General features: G+C 34.2%; 1 protein-coding gene across 1 annotated transcript in view; it reads right to left on the bottom strand.

The window, feature by feature from the left end:
• Positions 1–10,691: 10,691 nt before the first annotated feature.
• The window catches only part of Cip2a (cellular inhibitor of PP2A), a 31,374-nt gene continuing 17,385 nt past the window's right edge, over positions 10,692–24,680 (bottom strand). Inside the window, exons 13-21 of the mRNA XM_021660962.2 lie at positions 24,510–24,628; positions 21,837–22,032; positions 21,356–21,430; positions 21,154–21,264; positions 18,508–18,704; positions 17,543–17,656; positions 17,235–17,317; positions 16,036–16,175; positions 10,692–15,009 (exon numbers count right to left, since the gene is read on the bottom strand). Of these exons, the coding sequence (XP_021516637.1) occupies positions 14,839–15,009; positions 16,036–16,175; positions 17,235–17,317; positions 17,543–17,656; positions 18,508–18,704; positions 21,154–21,264; positions 21,356–21,430; positions 21,837–22,032; positions 24,510–24,628 (1,206 nt within the window). The 3' untranslated portion in view covers positions 10,692–14,838. The remainder of the gene's footprint in view (positions 15,010–16,035; positions 16,176–17,234; positions 17,318–17,542; positions 17,657–18,507; positions 18,705–21,153; positions 21,265–21,355; positions 21,431–21,836; positions 22,033–24,509; positions 24,629–24,680) is intronic.

Below are 24,680 nucleotides of genomic sequence, written 5' to 3'. Positions count from 1 at the left end.
AGTGCTTTGAGTTCCTTGTGGTCATGAAGCCACCTTCCCCAACACCCGCTCCTCTGTCCCCATCAACTGTGATAGTTCCTCCTTGTTCTAATTTCTACTATACCTTTGCTCTCTTAGGATAATTAGCTCCCTCAGAGACAAGGTTTAGTTCTTTATATGAACTTGTTACTAATAGGTGCTGTTAATAATAAAGCACCAATTAAACACATCTTTATATATTCTCACTACCAACCTTTGAGGTTTATTTTTTTTTAATTCTCATTTCCCTGTTCCATCAATTAGCTAATCCCTGTAATTAATTGCTCTTGGTCACTACTTTAATATTATCTTGTATCTAATTATGTTTCTAAAAGTATTTTCTTGCTAAAATTTGCTAAAAGCCTTCAACTGTTTCCAGTAACCTCTAACATTAACTCTTCAGCTGAATTCCACTGAATTCTATGATTTGTGTTCCTTAGTCAACATTTCACAAATCAGTGATCCCAGATTCTGTTGTGTCTTTTCATTTCCATACATAGAACACAGTTGTAACTACTGTGCGGTTTCTTCTGTCATCTTTGTCATGTCTAAGTCTATTTTGGTTAGTTAACTTATGGTATATTTTTCAATTCTTTGAATACCTAGTAATTTTTTTAAGACTTTGAAGTTTTAGAGCAGTTTTAGGGCTGCAGCAAAGTTGCGAGGAACATATGATTCTCCCTCCTCCTGACCTAGCCTCTTCCAATACTGACAGTCTCCAACATAGGGTTCATCTGTTACCAGTAAGCACAAACACTTTGTTACTCAAAGTTCTCACTTTACAATAGAAAACAATGTAATTTTAACTTCATAGAACTGAGCAGATTGAGTTCTATACAGCATTTGTTTTCTACTCTGTATGAATGTGGCCTTTTATAATTAATGAGCCTATATGGACATATCACCACTATTCATGCTTCACAGCATAGAACACAATCCAATTCAGTTAGCAACAGGCCTCATATATTGTGGGGTCCCAATAATAGGTGAAAACTTCTGTTGCTTACTGAGATCCTTTGCGCAAGACATTGATTGTTGTGAGGCTCATGCAAGCAAACCTACTGCACTGTCAGTCAGAGAAAGGCACAGCATATATCTACTATACTATTGTTTTTGTTTTAGTGGGTGTTTCACTTTTTGTTATGCCAGAAGTGGTTTTACAAAGTTTGTTTTATAGTCCCTAATTACACCAATGTCATCAAGCATTGTGCATGTACCCTCTACAATGGCGTAAAATTACTTAAAACATGTCTTACAATTTTCAGTTGTTAAGTAACATCTAATTATATCTTAAGGTGTACTTTGCCAAAAGGATGTCAGGCATGCACAATATATTGCTGTGCATTGACTATCCTCTTTCCTCTAGTTTACAACCCACCAATTTGCTATTGATTTGACTTTTCCAGAATGTTATAGAACTGGACTCTTACACTGCATATGCTTTACATACTTTTTCATTTAGCAACATGTATTTATGGTTTTTTCTCGTGTATTTAGCCTTAACCCTGTGTCCCTAGGCTAACTAATCAAAGGTTCCTGATCACCCAAGTCATGTTGGGTATGGGTTCTAGTTCATGGAGTGAGCCATCAGTCAAACCAGATATTAGTTGGTTACAAGCTTTGTGCCACCATTGCTCTAGCATGTTTTTTAGGCCGAACACCACTGTTGATCAAAGGGTTTGTAGCTCAGTGGGTGTTTATGTTTGCTTTTTGGTAGCATGAAACGTTTTCCTGTAACAAAGATGATTGTACATAAAGTGAAGGCTCTCTGTAGGCCCCGATATGAATTCTCCATGTTCAATGAGCTGTGTAAGTGTTGTCTTCAGCAATGGGGCCTTGCCGATAGTTTGTGGAGACCAACAGCCTGGAAACAACTTGGGTTGTTTGGGAGTTTCCATGGGATTCCTATGACTAGCCAATTAGATGTAACCCAATCCTGGTACTGGAAGTTTCATTTGGTGACATGAGATTTCCAGTTGGGGCACTCTCCCTCATTATTTGGTGATTTAATTTAGATTGCCATTTGCCATCACATATGTATTTATTTTAGAAAATTTCTTCCATATTAATTTTCCATGCTACCCCTCAAATGGTTCTTAATTTTAGCTGTTTCTTCATATAATATGCCTTTCCTCTCCCAACTTGATCCTCCATTTCCAGTCCCTACCACCAATCCATACATAATTGTCTATTCTATTTCTTTTCCCTAGGGATATCTGTCCAGCCCCTACTCCACTACCACTAAATGCCGTACTCTATACCTAATCTCTTGAGTCTACAGATTACAGATTGTTTATTATTGATTTAACAGCTGATATCCACATATGAGCAAACCCATACCATATTTGTCTTTCTGGGTCTGAGATACCTCACTCAGGATTTTTTTTCCTAGTTCCATTTACTTTCCTGAAAATTTCAGGATTTCATTTTTTTAACGGCTGTATAATACACCACTGCATAAATGTATCACATTTTCTTTATTCATTCATCTGGTGTGGGACATCTAGATTGTTTCCAATTTAATAGAACAGCAATAAGCATGGCTGAGCCAAGTGTCTGTGTGGTAAGACAAAGAGTCCTTTAAGTATATGCCCAAGAATGGTATAGTTGAATTCTGAGGTAGATCAATCCTATCTTTTTCAGGAACCACTACACTGATTTCTATAGAGGCTGTACAAGTTTGCACTCCCACCAGCTATGGAGGAGTGTTCTCTTACTCCATATTCTCACCAGCATGAGCTGTCACTCATGTTCCTGATCTTCAATATTCTGACAGTTGTAAGATGAAATCGCAAAGTAGTTTTGATTTACAGTTCTCTGATACTAAGGATGTTGAATATTTCTTTAAATGTTTCTCAGCCATTTGAATTTGCTATTTTGATAATTCTCTGCTTAGAGGAAATTTAATTAGATTATTTTAATTTGGATTAAATTAATTTGGATTATTTTTCTTGATATACAGTTCCTTAAGTTTATTATATATTTTGAACATTAGTCCTCTATCAGATTTGAAGTTATTAAAAAATCTTTTTCTACCCTGTAGACTGTTGCTTTGTTTAAATTATGGTCTTCTTTGCCATGCAGAAGCTTCTTGGTTTCATGAGGTACAATTTATTAGTTATTGATTTTAGTGCCTTGTTATCAGTGGTTTTTTTTTTAGAATGTCTCTTTCTGTGCCAATAAGTTCAAGACTATTTTCCACTTTCTGTTCTATCAGGCTCAGTGTATATGGTTTTATGTTGACATCTTTGATGCATTTGGAGTTAAGTTTTGCACAGGGTGATTAAGTGAAGATCTATTTAGCTTCTACACGCAACCATCAAGTTTGACAAACACCATTTGTTGAAGATTCTGAGTTTTCTCATTGTGTGTTTTAAAAAATAAAACATCAGGATGTAGGACAGGAGCCTACCACAGAGGACCTCTGAAAGACTCTACACTGCAAGTATTGAGGCAGATGCTGACACTCATAGCCAAACTTTGGGGAGAGTGCAGGGAATCTTATGAAAGAAGTGGGAGATAGTAAGACCTGGAGAGGACAGGAGCTCCACAAGGACAGAGACAGATCCTAAAAGTCTGGGCACAGGGGTCTTTTCTGAAACTGATACTCCAGCCAAGGAGATGGCCTGAAACCTCTGCAAAGAGGTAGCCTATGGCAGTTCAGTGTCCAAGTGGCCTCCATAGTAAGGGGGACAGGGACTGTCTCTGACAGGAACTGATTGGCCTGGTCTTTGATCACCTCTGAGGGGGTGAGGGGAAACAGCCTTATCAGGCCACAGAAGAAGACAATGCAACCACTCCTGATGAGACCTGATAGACTAGGATTAGAGGGAAAGGGAGGAGGAGGACCTCCCTTATCAGTGGACTGGGAGAAGGACATGGGTGGGGAAGAAGAAGGGTGGGATTGGGAGGGGAGGAGGGAGGAAGGGAGGGAGGGAGGATACAAAGTGAATAACTGTAATTAATAAAAATAAAAAATACTTAATAAAATTAAAGATTTTCTTCCTGTCTTTATTTCTTCCCTTAGGTGAGACTTGGAGGGTTTGGAATTTGAGTAATTTACACCCATCCCTTGGAGGTTGGTCTGATGCCTGTTACTGACCCTCAATATCTGGTTACACCTATTCTTTTTTTGTAAACCTGCCTAAGACCTACCTGTTTGCTTGATTAAATGGCCTATTCTTGGGCAGACTGGGGTAGGTGGGGCTAAGGTTCCCAGGCTTCCAGGACATGGGAATCACTGGAAACAGACTGATGGGAGGAGAGGAGGAAAGAGGGTGCTAGGATGGGTTAGTGTGAAGAAAAAAACAAAAAACAAAAAACAAGTAGGCAGCGAGGAAAGACTCCAATAATGTCCTGAAATGGCCCAGATGATGAACACAAGCAATTACCATGGGATTATGGATGGAAGGTATACTATACGAGGAAGATTAAGGTGGATGGCATTGGATGGGGGCTGGGAAATGGATGGTAAGGATATTGAGGCAATGTAAGCAAAATATCTGCCTGGTCCAAGGTAAATAAAATCTAATAGGTGTCTGTGTCTTATTTGTGGAAGCATGATAAATAATAATATAATAAAATACCACTGTGACAATCTTAGGGCTAATAATAAACATTATATAGACAAATACTTAATTTTTTATTTACAACAACACATCCCACTCTCACAAGGGAGTGACGTTTTAAAAATAAGTATACAAATAAAACATTTACCAATACTATTTCACAAAAAATATTTATTTTGAAAGAATTTTTGGTATATATATAATTTTAGTTTTTATTAAGGATAAAAGAAAACTTGCACATTAATGAGGTGGATATAGCGCTCAGTTTTACAAAAATAATTAAATCTTGGCTGAGTATTAGATATTCCAGGATATGAAGCATATTTGGTGTTTTACATAGCCAGTCAATATTTTTATTTCATAATTGTCAAATACAATTATAAAAAATGTTTTAAATTTATATTATAGTTTTTAAAACTTAATATATTACATATAACTGAACATAAACAAAAATCAGTCATTTCTTTAATAAGAAGTTACCAGTTTTTTATCTACTTAATGTACATATATATATCATTCTCAAAGAGCTAGATTTATTATCTTTTCCATCTAACAACAATTTTCATGTACCTAAATATATTTTAAAATCTAGCTAACTGTGTTTAATACTGACTAATTAATTTCCTATTATATATTTTAGATAATTCATAATTTTAATATTTAAAATCTTTAAAATTATTTTAAATATACATATTATTTAAAAATTTTGCCATAATAATGTTAATAATGGATACTACTGTGAGTAAATTTTAGTGTACACTCTACTTCAAAATAAATGCCTATAAATAAAAACTATTATAAGTGTTTGAACACATATTACTTTGTATTTAAATCATGGGGTACTTTTATTTCAATGAAAAATGAGCTTTAACAATCTTTTTCTAGCACAAGGAGCTTGAACTCACTATTCTTTTGGAATAATTTTTATGAGCATTACACAAACTATTACATAGACTTTATGGATATATTAAAACCTCCCTTAATTGAACATGAACAGTATTGTTTTTTCCTAGGTCTTAATCATAAGCTGTCTTATTTGAAGTCAGAGAAAAGGATAAGGCTAGATACACTGTGTAATACATTAAATCTTTTGGCTTGTGGATTAAGATGAAATACAACTCTTAAAATATCAATCTAGAAAGTACAACATAGTAAACTCACATCGACTAGTAACATGCTGCAAAGTACTCTGCCACTACTGAAAAATTAGTTTTTAATAACAATGAAACTGATCCAATATTCTCAATTAACTTTGAAAATGTCACTTTCTTATCAGATTCACATTGGAAGGCCCTATTATGTATCCTAGGATTACCCATCTTCTTTTGAAACAGCAAGACCCTGTAAAGACTAGGTCATTGAGAAATTACATAACTAAAATATTCAGCTACATTGTACACAATAAAAAAACAATTATTTTAATTTAAGTTCAGTGAAAGCTAAATGGTGTGATTATTTTTTAATTTATAAGAGAGGAAACACACTTAATATTTATGGGTAATCAGTAAGAAAGCAAATGAACATGATATCCAAATAAATAAAACCGCATCATAAAACAATTTTTAAACAAGAGAATATGAAAGGAAACTAGTATAGCAAGGATAGTATGAATTTGAAATACAAAATACCTTTAACACTTATATTTTTTTCTTTTATTGAAGATATTGACTTACAACTTGCAATTGGGGATGCTGATATCCAAACAGTTCTTTTATTATTTGTGATTGTTTTAGCTATCCTGGGTATAATGTATTTCTCTATGAAATTGAAAACTGTCCTTTCAAGATCTGTGAAGGATTGTGTTAAAATTTTGATGGGGAGATTGCTTTTGGTAGTATGGCTATTTTTACTATATTAATCCTACTGATCCATGAGCCTCGGAAAACTTTACATCTTCTGATATCGTCTTCAATTTCTTTCAGTGTTTTAAAAGTTTTTATTATACCAGTCTTTCACTTGCTTGGTTAGAGTTACCTCCAACATATTTTATATTATTTGAGCCTATTGTGAAACATATTGTTTCCCTAATTTTATTATCAGTCCATTTGTGATTTATATAAAAGCCACTGATTTTTTTTGAGTTAACTTTGTATCCAGCTATTTTCCTGAAAGCATTTATCGGCTCTAGGAGCTTCCTGGTAAAAATTTTCAAGTCACTTATGTCGTTATTATATCACCTACAAATAAAGTCACTTTGACTTCTTCCTTTCCAATTTGTATCCCCTTGACCTCCTTCAGTTGTCTTATTGCTTTAGATTTCAAATATTGAATAGGTGTGGAGAGAGTGGACAACCTTGCCTTTTTCCTGATTTAGTGGAATTGCTCTGTTTCTCTCCACTTATGTTGATGTTGGCTATAGGTGTGCTGTAAACTGCCTATATTGAGGTATGTCCTAAGCTCTTCAGGACTTATACCATGAAGGGGTCTTCCAATTTTGTCAGAAGCATTTTCAACATCTAATGGCATGATCAAATGGTTTTGCCTGTCAGTTTAATTGTTTAAGTATGCTGAACCATCCCTGCATTTCTGAGGTGAAGCCGACTTGATTTTGGATGATCTCTTTGATATATTTTTGGATTTATTTTGCAAATTTTGCATGTATGTTTGTAAGGGAAAATGGTCTGTAATTCTTTTTTGGGTCTTAACTGGTTTTATAAAATGAATTAGAAAATGTTCCTTCTGTTTCTGTTTTATGGAATAATTTATTGGTATTAATTATTTGAAGTCTTGTAGAGTTCTGGCTAAAACCATCTAGCCTTGGGCTTTTTGGGTTGGTAGACTTTTAATTACTTCTACTTCACTAGGTATTATAGGCCTACTTAAGTTGCATATATGATCATTTTTTAAGTTTGATAAATTGGTATGTATAGAGAAAAATTATCCAGTTCCTTTAGGTTTTCCAAATTGGTCAAGTACAGGTTTTTAAAGTATGTCCTTTAGCTTCTTTAGGACTACAGATTTTAGTATGTTTATCCTATATTGTATGGCTAATATCCACTTATAAGTGGATATACCATATGTTTCTTTCTGGTTATGGGTTAACTCACTCAGGATGATCTTTTCTAGTTCCCACCATTTGCTGGCAAATTTCACTATTTCATTTTTAATTGCTGAGTAGTATTCCATTGTGTAAATGTACCACACTTTCTGTATCCATTCCTCTGTTGAGGAACATCTAGGTTGTTTTCAAATTCTGGCTATTACAAATAAAGCTCCTATGAACAGATTTGAGCAAATGTCCTTATTGAATGATGGGGCATTTTTTGGGTATATAGCCAGGAGTAGTATAGCTGGGTCTTGAGGCAGCACTATTCCTAATTTTCTGAGATATCGGTGGCAGATTGATTTCCAAAGTGGTTGTACAAGTTTACATTCCCACCAGCAATGGAAGAGAATTCCCCTTTCTCCACAACCACTCCAACATGCATCATCCCTTGAGTTTTTGATTCTTAGTCTTCCTGATGGGTGTGAAGTGAAATCCCAGGGTCGTTTTGATTTGCATTTCCCTGATGAATAAGGAGGTTGAGCATTTCTTTAACTGTTTCTCTGCCATTCGATATTCCTGTTGAGAATTCTGTGTTTAGCTCTGTACTCCATTTTTTAATTGGATTACTTGTTTTGTTTTTTTTTTTTTTTTTTTTTTTTTTTGGTGTTTAACTTTCTCAGTTCTTTATATATTCCAAATCTTAGCCCACTGTCAGATAAAGGGTTGGTGAAGATCTTTTCCAAGTCTGTAGGCTTTTTGTTCTGATGACAGTGTTCTTTGCTTTACAGCTTTTCAGTTTCATGAATTCCCATTTACTGATGATTGATCTTAGAGACCAAGCTGTTGGTGTTCTGTACAGGAAGTTGTCTCTTGTGACAATGAGTTCAAGATTCTTCCCCACTTTTTCTTCTAACTGACTTAGTGTGTCTGGTTTTATGTTGAGGTCTTGGATCCACTTGGACTTTAGTTTTATGAAGGGTGATAAATATGGATCTATTTGCATTTTTCTACAAGTAGACATCCAGTACCATGTGTTGAAGATGCTATTTTTTTTCCATTTTATGGTTTGGCTTCTTTGTAAAAAATCAAGTATCCTCAGGTGTGTGGGTTTATTTATGGGTCTTCGATTCCATTGATCCACCAGTCTGTTTCTATGTCAGTACCATGCCAGATTGGAGATACCTCCAGAAGATCTTTTATTGTACAGGATTGTTTTAGCTATTCTGTTTTTTTTTTGTTTGTTTGTTTGTTTTTGCTTTTCCATATGAAATTGAGAATTGTTTTCTCAAGGTCTTTAAAAAATTTTGTTGAAATTTTGATGGGAATTTCATTGAATCTGTAGATTGTTTTTGGTAGGATAGCCAGTTTCACTGTTAATCCTACCGATTCATGAGCATAGGAGATCTTTCCAACTTATGGCATCTTCTTCAAAGACTTGAAGTTTTTTTCAGAAAGGTCTTTCATTTGTTTGGTTAGTCACACCAAGGTACTTTGTTATTTGTGGCTATTGTGAAGGGTATTGTTTCCATAATTTCTTTCTCAGCCCTTTTGTCTTTTCTATACAGGAGGGCTACTGATTTTTTTTTTTTTTGAGTTAATTTTGTATCCAGCCACTTTGCTAAAGGTGTTTATCAGCTGAAGTTCTCTGGTTGAATTTTTGTGGTCATTCATGTATACTATTATATCATCTGCTAATAGTGATACTTTGACCTCTTCCTTTCCGGTTTGTATCCCCTTGATCTTCTTGTCTTATTGCTTTAGCTAGGACTTCAAGTACTATGTCGAAGAGACATGGAATGGGCAGCCTTGCCTTGTCCCTGATTTCAATGGTATTGATTTATGTTTCTCTCCGTTTAGCTTGATATTGGCTATAGGCTTGCTGTATATTGCTTTTACTATATTTAGGTATGTCTTCTATCTCTGATCTCTCCAAGACTTTAAACATGAATGAGTATTGAATTTTGTCAAATGCTTCTTCAGCATCCAAGGAGATTATTATTATTTCTTTCAGTTTGTTATAGGACAGATTACATTGATGAATTTTTGTATGTTGAACCACCCCTGCCTAGTTGGTCTTGGTAGATAGTATCTTTAATGTGTTCTTGGATTTGGTTTGCAAATATTTTATTGATTATTTTTGTATCAATGCTCATAAGATTGGTCTGAAGTTCTCTTTCTTTGTTGAGTCTTTGTGTTATTTAGGTATCAAGGTGACTGTGGCCTCATAAAATGAGTTTGGTAATGTTCCTTCTGTTTCTATTTTGTGCAATAGTTTGAAGAGTATTGGTATTAGGTCTTCTTCGAAGGTCTGATAGAATTCTGTGCTGAAACTGTCTGGCCCTGGGGTTTTTTTTTTTTTTTTTTTTGGATGGGAGACTTGATGACAACTTCTATTTTCTTAGGGGATACAGGACTATTGAATTCATTTACCTGATCTTGATTTAACTGCTAGATGTTGCTAAGGGTTCCAGGTAAAATGTGTTACAAGTATTGGAAGCTGGCACCTAGAAATGGGGATTGACTGGTTAGAATGCTGAGGGGTCTATAGGAGGGAAGAAAGGGTGTTCCAATAAGATCTGCTAAGTGCCCTGGGAATAAAGGCAGAGAAGCCACAACAGGCAGTATGCTACAGAGCTGTGATTGATGAGACTAACAGACTGATTTGGAGGAGGAGAGTAAAGATCTGAAGATTACCAACCTGCTCCATTTGCCTACTAGCTTCTCTAGCAGGTTTCGATAGAAGATTCCCAGTGAATGCCTGCTGGAGTTGTGGGGTGCTTTCCAGGCCAGAGTAGTCTTCAACATTCTTAACATGCATTATTTGTTTTTTCAAATAGAGTAGAAAGCTCAAATCGCTGGAATTGCAACAATGTGCCTATACACACACACATACACTCATTCATTCTCTGTCTCAACCAATCATTGTTATCTTAACTGCCAAAATAAAAAAAGTATTAAGTATTTTAATTTTCCTCAATTAAATGATATAATTTACTTAGAGCTGAGGTATATTATAACATTACAAAAGTATTCAATCTCTGTCATTAAAAAGTAAGGAAAAATTGGCAGTCATCAGTTTAATAATTGTTTTAGGTAAGAACAAGAAACAAAAGGATTAATATAAATATATAAAAATTAGAAGAGAAAAAGTTATTAGCTGACTCTGCCTAGAACTTAGTTATGACTCCCAAACCCACACGTCATGTTATAAGCTATTGTGCTTCAGCACAAGCAATAGGTAAATATATTGATGACATTTGGAGTAATTTATTTATTTAAAGAATACTGTAATAATGCTTGGGAACTATTTATTTACATATAGGCAGCAACATATAGTCATCTGTAGCATAAAGGATGACGTGATAAGTGGTGCTATGGAGAAGTGAGGTTTGCATTTTATATACTGACTTACAATATCAACTCTTAAGTGGAGAACGAAAATAAAAGAACTTATTGTCAAAACAGATTACGAAATCAGTCCTACCTGTAAAGTATCTACAAGTAATGTTTTATATATAAATGTACAAAAGGAAATGACACAAAACAATATAACAGGCCAAAGAAAATACAAAATGTAGTAACAGTTATTAATAAACAAAACAGATCATAAGACAAGGAATAGCAAAGAGAGATTTCTTAGTGGGCAAACTGAACATTTAATAGCAAATAATTAACAGTTTTTGTTAATAAGGTTTACTAGAACTGAGCTGGGAATATTTACCTATGCAATGTTCAAGGCTGCTTTTGTGCTAAAATTGTAAGGCTTAATAGTTGTGACCATAATCCTATGTCTCCCACAACCTAATATAACAAAACTAACCAATGATGGAATCTCTGTTATCAGATAGTTTTTATGATGTTAAGACCTGAAGAAGCACGAATTTGATTTTCTACGATAAAGTATTAGCCTTCCATCTTCTTTTTATCCTCACATTAAATTAACAAACAGCTTGGAATAAACTTTAATCAATCAAGTTTTAAGAGAACTGTTTTAGTTAGGCTTTCTATTGCTGTGAAGAGACACCATGACAATGGCAACTCTTATAAAGGAAAATATTTAATTGGGACTGTCTTACAGTTTTAGAGGTTTAGTCTGTTATCATCATAGCAGGAAGCATCGTAGCCTGCAGACAAATATGGTGCTGGAGAAGAAGCTGAGAGTTCTACACTTAGATCCACACAGCAGAAATAGACCTTGAGCCACTGGCCTGGTTGGAGCACCTGAGACCTCAAAGCCAGTGAAACACTTTCTCCACAAAACCACACCTATTCCAAAAAGGACACCTCTCTCAATAGTGCCAGTCCTAGAAGCCTCTGAGACCATTTTCATTCAAACTGCCCAAGAACATTACTTGCACAAGTTTTAAGAATAAATAATAAAAGGAAACATACTAATCATCTCTAAATCCTCAACTATGGTAAAATAGTGTGAACTCAATTAAAACTTTTTTAGAAAAGAAATATCCAGATATTAACTTTTGCTTTTAAAATCTGAGCTACACAGAACCAGAAACAAAATCAAATTAAAACACAACCAGATAAATACCCAATGTACTACATGTTGAAAAGAATACAGGAATAAGAAACATGCTACAAGAAACAAAGAAAGCAGTGAAAGATGCTTTTCCTACAAAAAGACTGAAATGACTGCACTTTGAGAAAGGCTACTATCAATATATTCGAGTACAGTTGTTCCCACCCATCCAAAAATGACATATCCCAAAGTTCTTACAGATGCCTTGAACCAGAGGTAGTACTAAGTTCTACATGTACGATTCTTCCTATAATACATATTATTAAATATAACTAACTCTTGTTCTACCAATGTCCATGGTTTCATTCTTATGTAAAACAAGACCTTACTGTACAGCTCAATCGACATCAAACTTGTGATCTACCTCTCTCTGTGCTTTCAGTGTATGAGAGTTGCAGGCACACAGTATTATACCTAGCGACAAAGCTTGAGTTATAAATTAGGTACTGCAAGGAAATAATAATCGACAATAATTAAAAACAGTAATTATAAATAGGTGCTGTAATGAGTTAATTATAGTATTGATCTCAAAATATCATTGCACTTCTCCTATGTTCTTTAATTAAGTGAGATATAACGGTTATATCCAAATTACTATTTTGGCATGTTTTAGGGCCATTATTAAGTATTATAAAGTAAAGGTTTGTTGAATAAACCATTTCAGTACCTTTGAACATGATCTGATAACTGGGTTAAATAAAATAGCCAAACTGAAAGTAGAATATGAAGTAGAGATATGATGGAAATATGATTCATGATCCAAAACAGAGCAGGAAGATGTAAGAGTTCACCAACTCAGAATCATGTGCAATTTACATCTTATGCATCACTTTTTCTATTTTTCAGATAAAAGTTTAACATTGTAACTGAAAACTATATGACCTATTAGGCAAATCTAACCTGGGTCCCTTTGGTAGCATTCCACCCAGGATAGCTCTGAGTATGCCTAAAATAATGTAGATAATGTCATATCACAATGTCAAAGTGTCCCATAGAGTAGCTATTAAACAAATTAAAAATCCAACTTTTCAGCTGTATATACCACATGTCAAGTGCTCAGAAGCATGTATAGTTAGTGTTATTAGGTAGCACACAGACAATTCTATGGGGTAACATGGGGTTTTATATATTTTCAGTGCCTAGAGAGTTGTACAGCTTTATTTTTCCTAGAATTTTTAGTTCGTTCACTAATTTGTTCCTTTTAATTTTTTATTCTTTTCATTTTAACAGAGCTTTTGGTTCTGTAATCCCAAGTGCTGGGATTAAAGGCATAAACCACCACCATCCAGCTATAGTTCTTAATGCAACCATTAAAATGAAAATATGATTAATTCCTAAACCCAAATTCATATTTTTTATATTTGAAAATGAAAAGAAAACTAAACTCACATAAATCATATATGATTAAGAATGCACGAATAACATAACAAGGATATCAAAAGTACTGATCTAAAATGTTTTCTTAAAAACATCACACTTGCACTTTATTCAAATAAAAAGTGCTGAAAAAAATCCCTTGTATGAATAAAAACAAGTATACTTTTGCTTCGAATTTCAATGGTTCAGTTGGAAAATATTTATACATTAAATGTGTATTATACTACAGAAAATAACATTTTTAACTAGCTAGGATAGAAATCAGATTACCTTTGAAAGTGATAACGGGTTTGTCAACATACATTATTTTAAGGAGAAAACATAGCCTGATATAAGTAGATCACACTTTTAATCTCAGCACTTGGTAGCCAAGGCAGAAGATCACCATAGAAAGGCATGGGTTCCACAGTGAGCTCAAGATCAGCTTGGACTACAGAGAGAAACTGCATCTTAAAGAGCAAACAACAAAATTGAAAAACAATAACAAAAAATAAAAACAGAAAGTGAGAGAGTTAAAGACTACCTTAGCTTACTATATGCCTTAAAAAAAAAAAGCAATAATAATACAAGCCAAATAAAAGAACTAGAGAAGATTAATTCTACGAAGAATAATTCTATTAAGAAAGTATGTAATCATTTAACATAATGGACACTTTCAATTTTTAAACATTGTTTCTCATAACTAGTGCACTGTTTTCAAATTTAGCGTTTAGGCTTTACATTATTTCATTTTTTATGCAGTAATAGAAAAGTCCTTTCAATCTACTAGAGAATACTATTAACTTTAGAGAGAAATTTCTTAGTATTATCAGACCATTTCTCCTTTTACTAGTTGATCTGAGCCAACTAATCTTTTAAGACTACTGTAACAAGAAAGTTTAATTTAACAAATATATCACTTGGTGACGGTGATATTTTAGTCAATGATAGATCATATTTATTACAATAGTCCCCAAAAATGATATTGCTTAGTGACATTTTATCCCTCATAGTCTGTGTGTCTCATATAGTCACAAATTAAAGAAAGTACTTAAAAGCACATTTATATAAATGATCCATGGTTGATACTAAGTAATCCATGACTATAATCATAAATGAAAATAAATAAGACATGTAGGGGCAAACATTAGAAAAACCAAACCATAAAATAACCAACCAACCAACCAAACAAACAAACAAACAAACTCTATTCCAAAGATCATATAAAACATCAAACAAATTAGGATTTTTACTAAGTCAATAGACAGCAAGCAAATGATAACTGTTTTGGAGTCATGATTCCTCCATTTACTGTGACCTCTAATATATAAATACATCAAAAGTATTCATGTACAAATTCCCCAAAGCCATAATGTTTATATACTAAGATTCACAGTTTCTGGGCTTATTTTTCCACCACTTAAACTGTGGATCATTGCTATCATGTGAGAATGTTTGTTCAACTCGTCTTGCTGAAGTTTCACCAAAGACTCTTTCTCTTCCAAACGACCTTCTAATTGAGTCTTCTGCACTTCTAGGGAGGAAGCCTAAGGAGTGAGGGAAGAATGACAAGAAATAGAGATTAAATAGGCCAGAATGGCTTTTCAGTTGAGATTTTAATCTTTATTTGTAAGTGTCACTATAGGACAAATTACATATATTGTATTTTAATTAAGTTATAAAGTGAATTTAGAATAATAAGATATAAATTGGAACTTTAAAATTATACTTTAAAGCCAATGATAACAGTCAGCACTCAGGAGGCAGGTGGATTTCTGCACATTCAAGCCATGTTTGGTCTACATAGAAAGGAAGAGGCCAACCAGGGCTAAAAATGTAAAAATGAAACCTGTTCACTCACATATCCACTCACACACAGCCGATAGAGCAGCTACATATTTTTTCTTTTTGCAGAAACAGTACATACTATATAGTACTTAAAAAAAAAAAAAAAAAAAAAAACAAGATTAATGCAGATTCCCCCAAACTCTAAATATTCTATCAAGTTCAATGACCCTTGTGTTACATTTACTCTGGAAAAGTTCAGTCTTAAAGTAGGGCTATTCTTAACTTTTTGGTAGTAAATGGGCTAGAAAGCACAATTCACAGCCACCTCTCAAGTTATATAATCATAATATATAAGCAGTAGATTAAAATTCACAAAGTATGTTTATTATATATAACTTCACATGCCATTTCCTAATTGTTAAGTTATAAATGCTAATATTTTGATATGCATATATGTAAAAGAGAAATAATTAAGAAAAAGATTTAGGAGTTCTTTGCAATTAATAAGGCTCTGAACAAATATAAAATCATAACCACTTATGTAAGAAGAGACAGAACTATCAACCTACATAAAGCCACCAACATGCCACATGAAGACCTATGAACCCCTTTTCTATATTCTATACACACTTAAAATACACATTCAGCTGTAAATACACATTCAGAAATCTTTAATGACTTGAAATTACTAAAAACAAAAACCAAAAAAAAAAAAAATCAATACATGTTTATCCTTTTAAAAAACTACTTTTCAATTTTTTGCAAGGAAAACTGAGGAGTCTTACCTTAATACTCAACTCTTTTCTTATCTGTTCTGTTCTGCTTAACTCTTTTTTAAGGCCATCAATGGCTTCCTGTTTATCTTCCTTTTCTTTTTGTAAAACACTAATCTTTTCTTCTTGGGATTTTGCTATTTTACGCAAATCTAAAAACAAACAAATAGCCATGTTCTTATGAAAAAGTTAAAGTTTTCTTTTCCTACTATAAAAGAAAAGCAAAGCAATGAAGAAGGTGATCAACTATCTTGCTAGAAATATTTATACAAAATTTACTGCCTAAAAGAAACACCTCAATGGAGGGAGAGATGGTTAAGAAGGTAAAGGTGCTTACGATTAGCTGAATTAATCCCTGGAACCTACATGGTAAAAGGAGAGATCTGACTCTCATAAGTTGTCCTCTCACCTCCACATGGTCAAATCTCATCCCCCATACAATAAATGTAAAGAATAAATAAAACAAAAATACCCCCAAATTCTTTCTTTTTACAGTATTCTTTATAAAATAGCAAGTTCTTGTCTTTTCCCATTTCCTCTGTTCTAAACAAGCATTGGGGGTAGGACAGGGAAACACAGAGCATAAGGGCTGCTGGAAATCAGAAAGCAAAAACCATGGCAAATAAAAAAAAAAAAAAAAGAAAAAGCAGGTTAGGTCTCTGCACTACAGAAGGTAAGTTAGAGTAGTCATGCCTGTGTGGGTCATTTCACAGGGGACAGCATCTAGAAACTAGTAACTGTAAGTTATGCAGTACTGCCACCTGCTGTTATGTTAAACATATTTTAAAAAGGGCCATTATTTCTTGTAACCCCTAGAGTTGGTAAAAAAAAAAAAAAAATTCTATTCAATCAACTGAATAAAAATAATAAAAATAATTTTGAAAGTTCAGAGAGAAGGAAGGTTGTTTAGGAAGTAATTTAAAACTGGAAAAATAAGAGAAGTTGGCGCTTAAGAGATAGTTCAGCAGTTTGGAGGAGGTATTGCTTTTGCAGAAAATCAGTTTATCCAAAATCTCTTCCATGGCCACTTGCACTCAGTTGCACACAGCCCCACTATCCACATAAACAACAAAATTAAGAAAAATAAAAACAAAATCTTTAAAATAAATTAGAAAAGTAGATAGCAGTAGTAAACTAAAATATCCCACACTATGATTTTCTTCCAAAGCAAAATATGCTGAAAACACAGTATCTCAAACAAAGTAACTTACTTGATAATTTATATTCTCTGTCTACTAACTGGCTCTGGACTTCTTTTCTCTGTTCTTCTTTCTCCATCAACTGAGCAATAGCTCTGAAGTTATAAAAGAAAAATTATTGAATAAAATTTGTGCTATTTCACCCCCCAAAGTATTAAGTAAAAAATCGTAAGAACTGTAATTATTTATAAAAGTGCCATATTTACACTGTAATCTAAAAGAAAAGAGTTCTAGCTAGCAATAAAAACAATATTCTATATAGAAAGAGAATCACTGTCTTTTCAAAATAAATAATTAGAATGTAGAATTAGAGGCTTTACTTTTCATTTTGTTGCTTGAGTGACTCATTCAACTTTTTCACTGTCTCAACTTGTTTATTCAGGGACTCACAAGTAGTCTGTAAGTCCGTATTCTTCTTCTCAGTAGTTTCATTTCTAAAAAAGACAAGGAAATGTGTTAGTGTCTTTATGGAGGAAACCAGCATGGATACCTGGAAGTACCTGTCAAAAGTATACTATGCTCTTTAACTCCACAATTTACCTGAAGAGGCCATGCATGGCACAGTAATCTGTACTCAAAGAAAATTGAAGGCAAGTAGTAACACAAACTTTTGCAGTATTAGGTAAAATGATATGGAATTCCCAATTGTTAACTAATCTGACTTGCTGAAATGACCAACTGCCAGTTTTAATATTAATAGTGACAACTAAGTTGATCCAATAATTTAAAACTACATATGGATTATCTGTTTTGTATGTGTGTATAGGAATATGCCATGGTGTGAGTGTGTGAATGTTTAAGTATTCATGGTGTGAGTGTGTGAAAGTGTGAGTACATCAGCTCTATCCTTCCACTGTGAATGTTCTAGGGATCAAACTTGGGTTTCCAGGCTCGGTGCAAGAACCTTTATGCCCTGAGCCATCTTTCTGGCCCTCATTCAATATCTGCAGTAGAGCAGTGCCAAAATATCAAGCACTATTTGTTCTAGGTCATAGTGAAAACCAATTGGTTTGCTCTCCCCTGGACTAGACTATTTCTCCTGCTACCAGCATTCCTTGGTTGTCTGTAGTTCTTTGTGGAGGGTTGAGGCCTTGTGGTCTTTTTCCACTTTGGCATGTCTCTTCTCTTGTCCTCATTCAGTTCATGTTTAGAGAGTCTTAAATCTCTTATGTACTACTTATTTTTTGATGTCACAACTTAAGAAATGTTTTCAAAAATCATTCAGGGAAGAGGAAATGTGGCCTGCCCACTTAGCTTCTAACTTTACACAGAAACCTTTATTTACCTTTGAACAAGTTCCATGTAGGACTTTGTCAGTATTTCATGTTCTTCAGCCACAGACTCCAACTTCCTACTGTGTTGAAAGAGATGCTCAATATCATTTTGGATTCTTTCTGACTCCAGCTGTTGTGACTTCAGCAACATACTAAGCTCTTCATTTTTTTTCTCAACTTCTCTTAACATGCCTGCAAGTGTTCGTGCCTCAAAAGAAAATGAAACATACATTTTTTCCACTATCACATATACATACATCATGCTGTAATGCTTGGAGAAAAGTGTATCACATAGCTAGTGGTACTTCCACTGGATTATTTTCCTAGTTATAATGTAGTGATCTTAGTTTAAGTACACTATGTGATGTTGGCACAACAACTGCCTAATGCACTAAATAATACATGCATGTAATATGAGCACACATTATAGTTGATAAACTGTACTATTTAAAAGAGCTACAAAATATTTAATTCAGTAACTACTGGCTACAGAAAACTGTATCAGTTGTATATTATTAACTACTTCCAAATCTGATTAAGGCTGGAAATCAGAATTGTTTCAGATTCTTCAAGGTTCTGGAATATCTGCACATACATAACATATCATGATACCCACATCTAACCTTAACATTTATTTACATTTCATACCCCTCATATACATAACCTGGAGATAATTTTATGCAGTTTAAATTTGTGTATAAAATAATTCCATTGTGAATAATTTTCCACCAAAACCATAATTGCATTCAAAGTTACTTCAAATTAATTTTTGTGGGTTTGAGTTTGTTTGTGTCTGGGTAAGTGCATACCACTGAGTGCGTGTGGAGGTCAGAGACTAACTTGTGGAGATCAGTTTTCTCTTTCCACCATCTGTGTCCTGGGGACTGGATTCAGTTTATCAGGATTGGTGATAAAGGCCTTTACCTTTATAGTAACTCCATCTCACCAGGCCAACAGGAGAGATTTTGGACGGGGATTATCTGGTTAGGTTAACTGATGTGGAATAACCCATCTAAATTTTGGATGGGACTGTTTCCTCTGCAAGGTATCCTGGCATGCATGAAATGGAGGTGAGCAAAGCATTACTACTCCCTGACTGGGTATAATGCCACTTCAGACTCATGGCACTCTGCCAAGAAAGCTCTGAATTATAAGTTAAAATAAATCCTTTCTTTCTTAAGTTGCTTTAGTCAAGGTATTTTACTACAGCAACATGAAAATTAACCAAGACAATACATTATCCAGGGACAGAATATATGCTTATTTCCTTTCTCCTTCCTTTCAGCTATATTTTCTTATAATTTTTACAACACCTTCACCTTGGAAATATTGTAAAGGTATTTTACTTACCAGCAATTTTAATCTCTCTTTCAAACACCATACAATCTTATAATTTATTAATTGAAATAATGTAAAAATTCCATGTGAATCTGCTAAGAATTTCATATTAAACCAACCTTTCACCTATAAGATACATATCATGTATATTTTAATTGCCAAACTTATATTCCAAGAATGCAATGGAGCTTGGAGATTCAAAAGTAGGCTTTAATATCACAAGTAGGGGTAGGAGGTAGTATGATTTTCATATGGTTTGGAAAATGCAATGAAGAGGCAAGCACAAGATGGAGGGATAGAAGGGAAGCCAAACATACGAATGAGAAAATGGACCATAGAAGCTTCTGGGGATGTAGGCATTTAAAAGATAATTGAATATGGATAAAGTATTAAGAGGAAAAGATCTCTAAATACGGTTAAGAAAACATAAGACTATGGGAGGTTCTACCAAAAATGCCAACTAGTATAAGCAGTTTACCCGCAGTGTATGAGCAAAAATGGAAGACGTAAGATGAGGGAGAATTTTTTTTTTTGCGTGTCAAATTAAGGAATCCCAGTGACATGAGAGAGTAATGACAACTACCGTAAAGCACTGGAGAAACAGGAACAAAGGAAAAGAGAACAAAACAGAGAAAACCATTGAGAGTGCAAAGGGTGTCAAACAGACTTAAGGTAGAAAGACTACTTAAAAGCTCTCCTACAACACCCATGAAGAAGAAACTAGAATGACCCAGAGCAAGTGAAGGTAGGAGACAAAGCAGAAAGTTATTTCTAATCAGCTGAACATGGTGATTAATAGAGGTAAACAGTGTTTCCAGATTTCTGTGTCAGCAAATCTAAGCCGTTAATAGACCACTATATAAACAAGGTTTTAAAACAAGGTTTAAGTACTTCACCACTGATTATTCGGAATTTCAAGCATTTCCCAAATTACAAAATTCAACAACACAGTGTATTTAGTGCTCTGGAAAATGCTCTCAGCTTGCCTTAAGTTTGGGAACAATGACTTTTAGTAATGGTTGAATCTATATGGCAGAAAAATAAGGAAAGGGCTTACAATTCTGAGAATCTCTTATACTCAAGGGTAGAATATTAATGATATGTATACAAAAACACATCAATCAAGTAGAAAAGAAAATTGAGATGATCATGTAGCTAAAAGTAAAGGGAAGAGAGTTTCAAAACAGGAATTACATGAAATAAGATAGTTCACCTCAGTTACATGTGTTACTAAGATACTTGTAACTAGTACTGTGCATCTTTTTCATTTCATTGAAGTTTTCTATTAATCACATACTTTATTGACATAGTGTACAGACCTCTGTCTCTGCTTGAGTTCTTTGACAACGATACTGAGCAATTAGTCTGTCAGCCTGTGCAAGAGCCAGGGCTTTTGCTTCCAGGAGATCTTGCAACCTGCTCTCTTTAGACTAGAAGAAAATACACCATTAATGTCCATTGTTTAAGAAACATCTGTGAAATGCATATATCATTACACAGTTATAATAAGCTTGTACTCACGGCTAATGTGGAAAGTTTCATCTCATAAACATCCATTATGTCAGATATTCTTATATCATTAATCTGATCCTTTACCTGGTTTTAATAGAGTTCAAATCAGAAAATTATAAATTTAACAAGAGAAAGAATGAAAGTCGACTTTGCAACTAAACCATTAAGTCCAAAGAGTAAAACATACAATTTTATCAAGTAGGTTACAAATACTTCACTAATTTGGCTGACAAGGTTCAATATTCATACGGTCATTTAAAAATATCCCTTAAGCTTGGTGGGCAGATAGAAAGGGGCGAGAATGACAGCTTCTTTCTTTTTAAATAACTGTTTCTTTTCTTTGAAAAATGTCCAGATTTTACTTTCTATGTCAGAGTAAAGTTTCAGGGATAAATTCTGTATCTCAAGTTGTTTAAATAAATCTGTAATGAGAGCTGACACTTGGCTGCCTGGTACTAAGCACAAGCCCATTTGTAGCAGTAGCACTTACCATCATTCCAGCCTGAAGTTTCTCTATTAGCTCTTCAACGTTCAATGCAGGCGCATTATCTTTTGAAAGAGGAGGCGTTAAGCACTTTGCTGATGTTGAAAAACAGTGATTTAAGGGCTGCAAAGGCACTTTCCTGGGCATATTCTCCGTTTCTTGCTGTCTGTATACATTGTTTGCTGCTATACTTTCTCCAAGGCTGCATAAGAGTCAGGAAGAAAAAGCAATCACAAAAACAGAGCAAAAGGCAGAGCTGTTATAGAGCTACAGTATCATTTGGAATGAGTCTTCTTTGGGAACCTCAAGTCTTTAAATACATTGGAAATCATCTTGGTAACCATGATAAAACAAGGTTTGGAGAAACATTCGAAATTTTCCAGAGAACTCTTTTCTACTTAATAGTCATTTATAAGGACAATTCCATGTTTGGAGTCATTCTACCTCTAGTTAGTGAACATGGATCATCTGCAGGGAATGCAAAGTTACTATATTACTCAGAACAACCTTATCCTAGATGGTAACATCTGGGCTCATCTATGCTCTCCTTTGACGCTCCTTTTTCTCACCCAATATGTCCTCATCATACTGACTTCAACTACACTGAAAGCCAATCCTGTTTATGTCAAGGCCTGGAATGAGCTGTTTCTTTATCTGAAACTCTATCAGAAAAGGGTTGAGAAGGCTTCATTAATGTGCTTTGTAATATTAATAATTAGCCACTCCTTTCCATAGTGATAGGCATTATATGAACTTTTAATTTTTTTTTTAAATACTAAGATAAAACAAAAACACATCAGAATAAGATAAAACAAACAGAAGAGTTCAAGAGAAGGCACAAAAATCAAGACACCCGCTCAGGAAACACCACTCACAGAAACACTAAACTGGAAGCCATTACATATTAGCAGAGGACCTGGTGCAGACCTGTGTAGGCCCTAAGCAACTGCCTCAATCTCTGTGAGTTCATATGATCGTTGAGCACTCTGATTAAGAGAGCCTTGTTTCCTTGGTGTCCTCCATCCCCTCTGGTTCTTAACACTCTTTTTGCCTCTTCCTTTACAGGGTTTCCTGAGCCCCAAGGGGAGGGATTTGTTGGAGTCATCCCATTTTAGGTCTCTTACTGCACTCTCTGCATTATGTCTGGCAATGGCTTTCTGTATTTGTGTGTGTTATCATCTATTAGAGGTGGAAGATTCTCTGATGATGGCACTGATCTATAAGTATAGCAGAATGTCATTAGGAGTCAATTTATTATGTGTGTTTTTTGTTGTTTTTTTTTTTTAAACAGTAGTATTTGACTTTACCATAGGTCCCTGGGCTATCTATTCTCGCCACTATCTAGCTTCTATCCCACTCCCAGTTTTCTTCAGTTGCCTAAAGTTCTTGAATAGGGTTGCGACCTTGTGGGCTTTCCCAGTACACTTTGGCATGTCTATACAAAACCAAATGGACTCCCCCAATACACACTACATATATGCATGCAATAACAATTAGTAAAATAATGAAAGAAGAAACCATGAACTTGAAGAAGAGCAAAAAGAGATATATGAGAAGGCTTAGAGATGAAGGAAAGAAAAGAGAGAAATGTAGTTATAATACAATTCCAGAAATTAAAATAATTTGGCTAAACATATTTATCAAAAATTTAAACTTTGGGGGTTGGGTTTTTGGTTTAAAATATTTATTAGATTATGTGTGAGGCTTTGAGTTTGTTTTATTACACCACTACCAACAAATAAAGTGATGAACGTTATTTTTATAGCACTGACATTGGGTTTATACTTATTAGTCCTTAAATACTTAATTTATGACTACCCACATGAGTAATTTACAAAATTCAACTACCGTCACTTAACAACAGACAGCATGGACCAGTAAACTCATCTTTTACTTTTAGACAGTGAAAACAGTACAGACAAGAGAGATAATATTAAAATGAATGATGTGGCTTTGGTTTGATGAAACTATTTACAAAGCAAAGGCTTGTTCACAGGCCTGTTTATTGACAATTAGTTTCAAATTACTCATGTGATTTTTACAAATTCTATTATATAAACCACTTAAAGGTCTAAAAACTAAATCCCAAGAACAGACTATAGTAACCATTCAGTTTATAGATTCTCTCCTCCTGATGTAAACCCAATTTAAAACAAAACAAAGCAAAATAAATAAACAAATAAACCCACACCATTTTAAATATACTATTATCTAAAATTAACTATAATAATTTTTTTTGGACTGGCCATCTACTGCATTTAATGATATAATACTTTGTATTTAAGAATCCTCCCACTGACCTTTCCCAGATGAGTTTAAGTTCATGCAGTTCTTAGGACTCCTTGGCAAATAAATCAGAAAGGAAAAGTTCTTTCTACAAAAGGAACTTCAGCAACTGGTTCAAGCTTCAATGTCTAGAATCTATGTTCAGAAGAGGTGATTAAAGACAAAAGCAGCGCTACTAATATATCTAATCGCCTGCACCTACACTTTCTTTGGAAAGCAAACATCTGGATTTTTCTGTTACAGGAATCAAAATTTTAACCATTTGAAGGCTTACTGACAATTACAATAAAATCTGCAGTTTACTAATTTATTAATAAATATGCATGGAGGATTATGAAGAAATATAGAAGGACAAACTTCATTAAGGAAATATTGCAAATGGTTACAACTCACACTAAGGCAGGAAAATCTGGCAGTGGAGCAGCTTCCAGCAATATTCCCAATCCAGACTGTACTTGTTCTCTATTATCTGATGTTAAAGCAAAAGCCAAAGGTGTAATCAAACGTGGATCCTAAACAAATCAGAAACCAGCAAGTAAGAGGCAAAAAGATCACATACTGCAA

Source organism: Meriones unguiculatus, chromosome 17 (assembly GCF_030254825.1).
Source record: "Meriones unguiculatus strain TT.TT164.6M chromosome 17, Bangor_MerUng_6.1, whole genome shotgun sequence".
In the NCBI taxonomy this organism is placed as follows: Eukaryota; Metazoa; Chordata; class Mammalia; order Rodentia; family Muridae; genus Meriones; species Meriones unguiculatus.
Note: the sequence above shows the minus strand (reverse complement) of the source record. Positions and strands in the feature narration are given on the sequence as shown.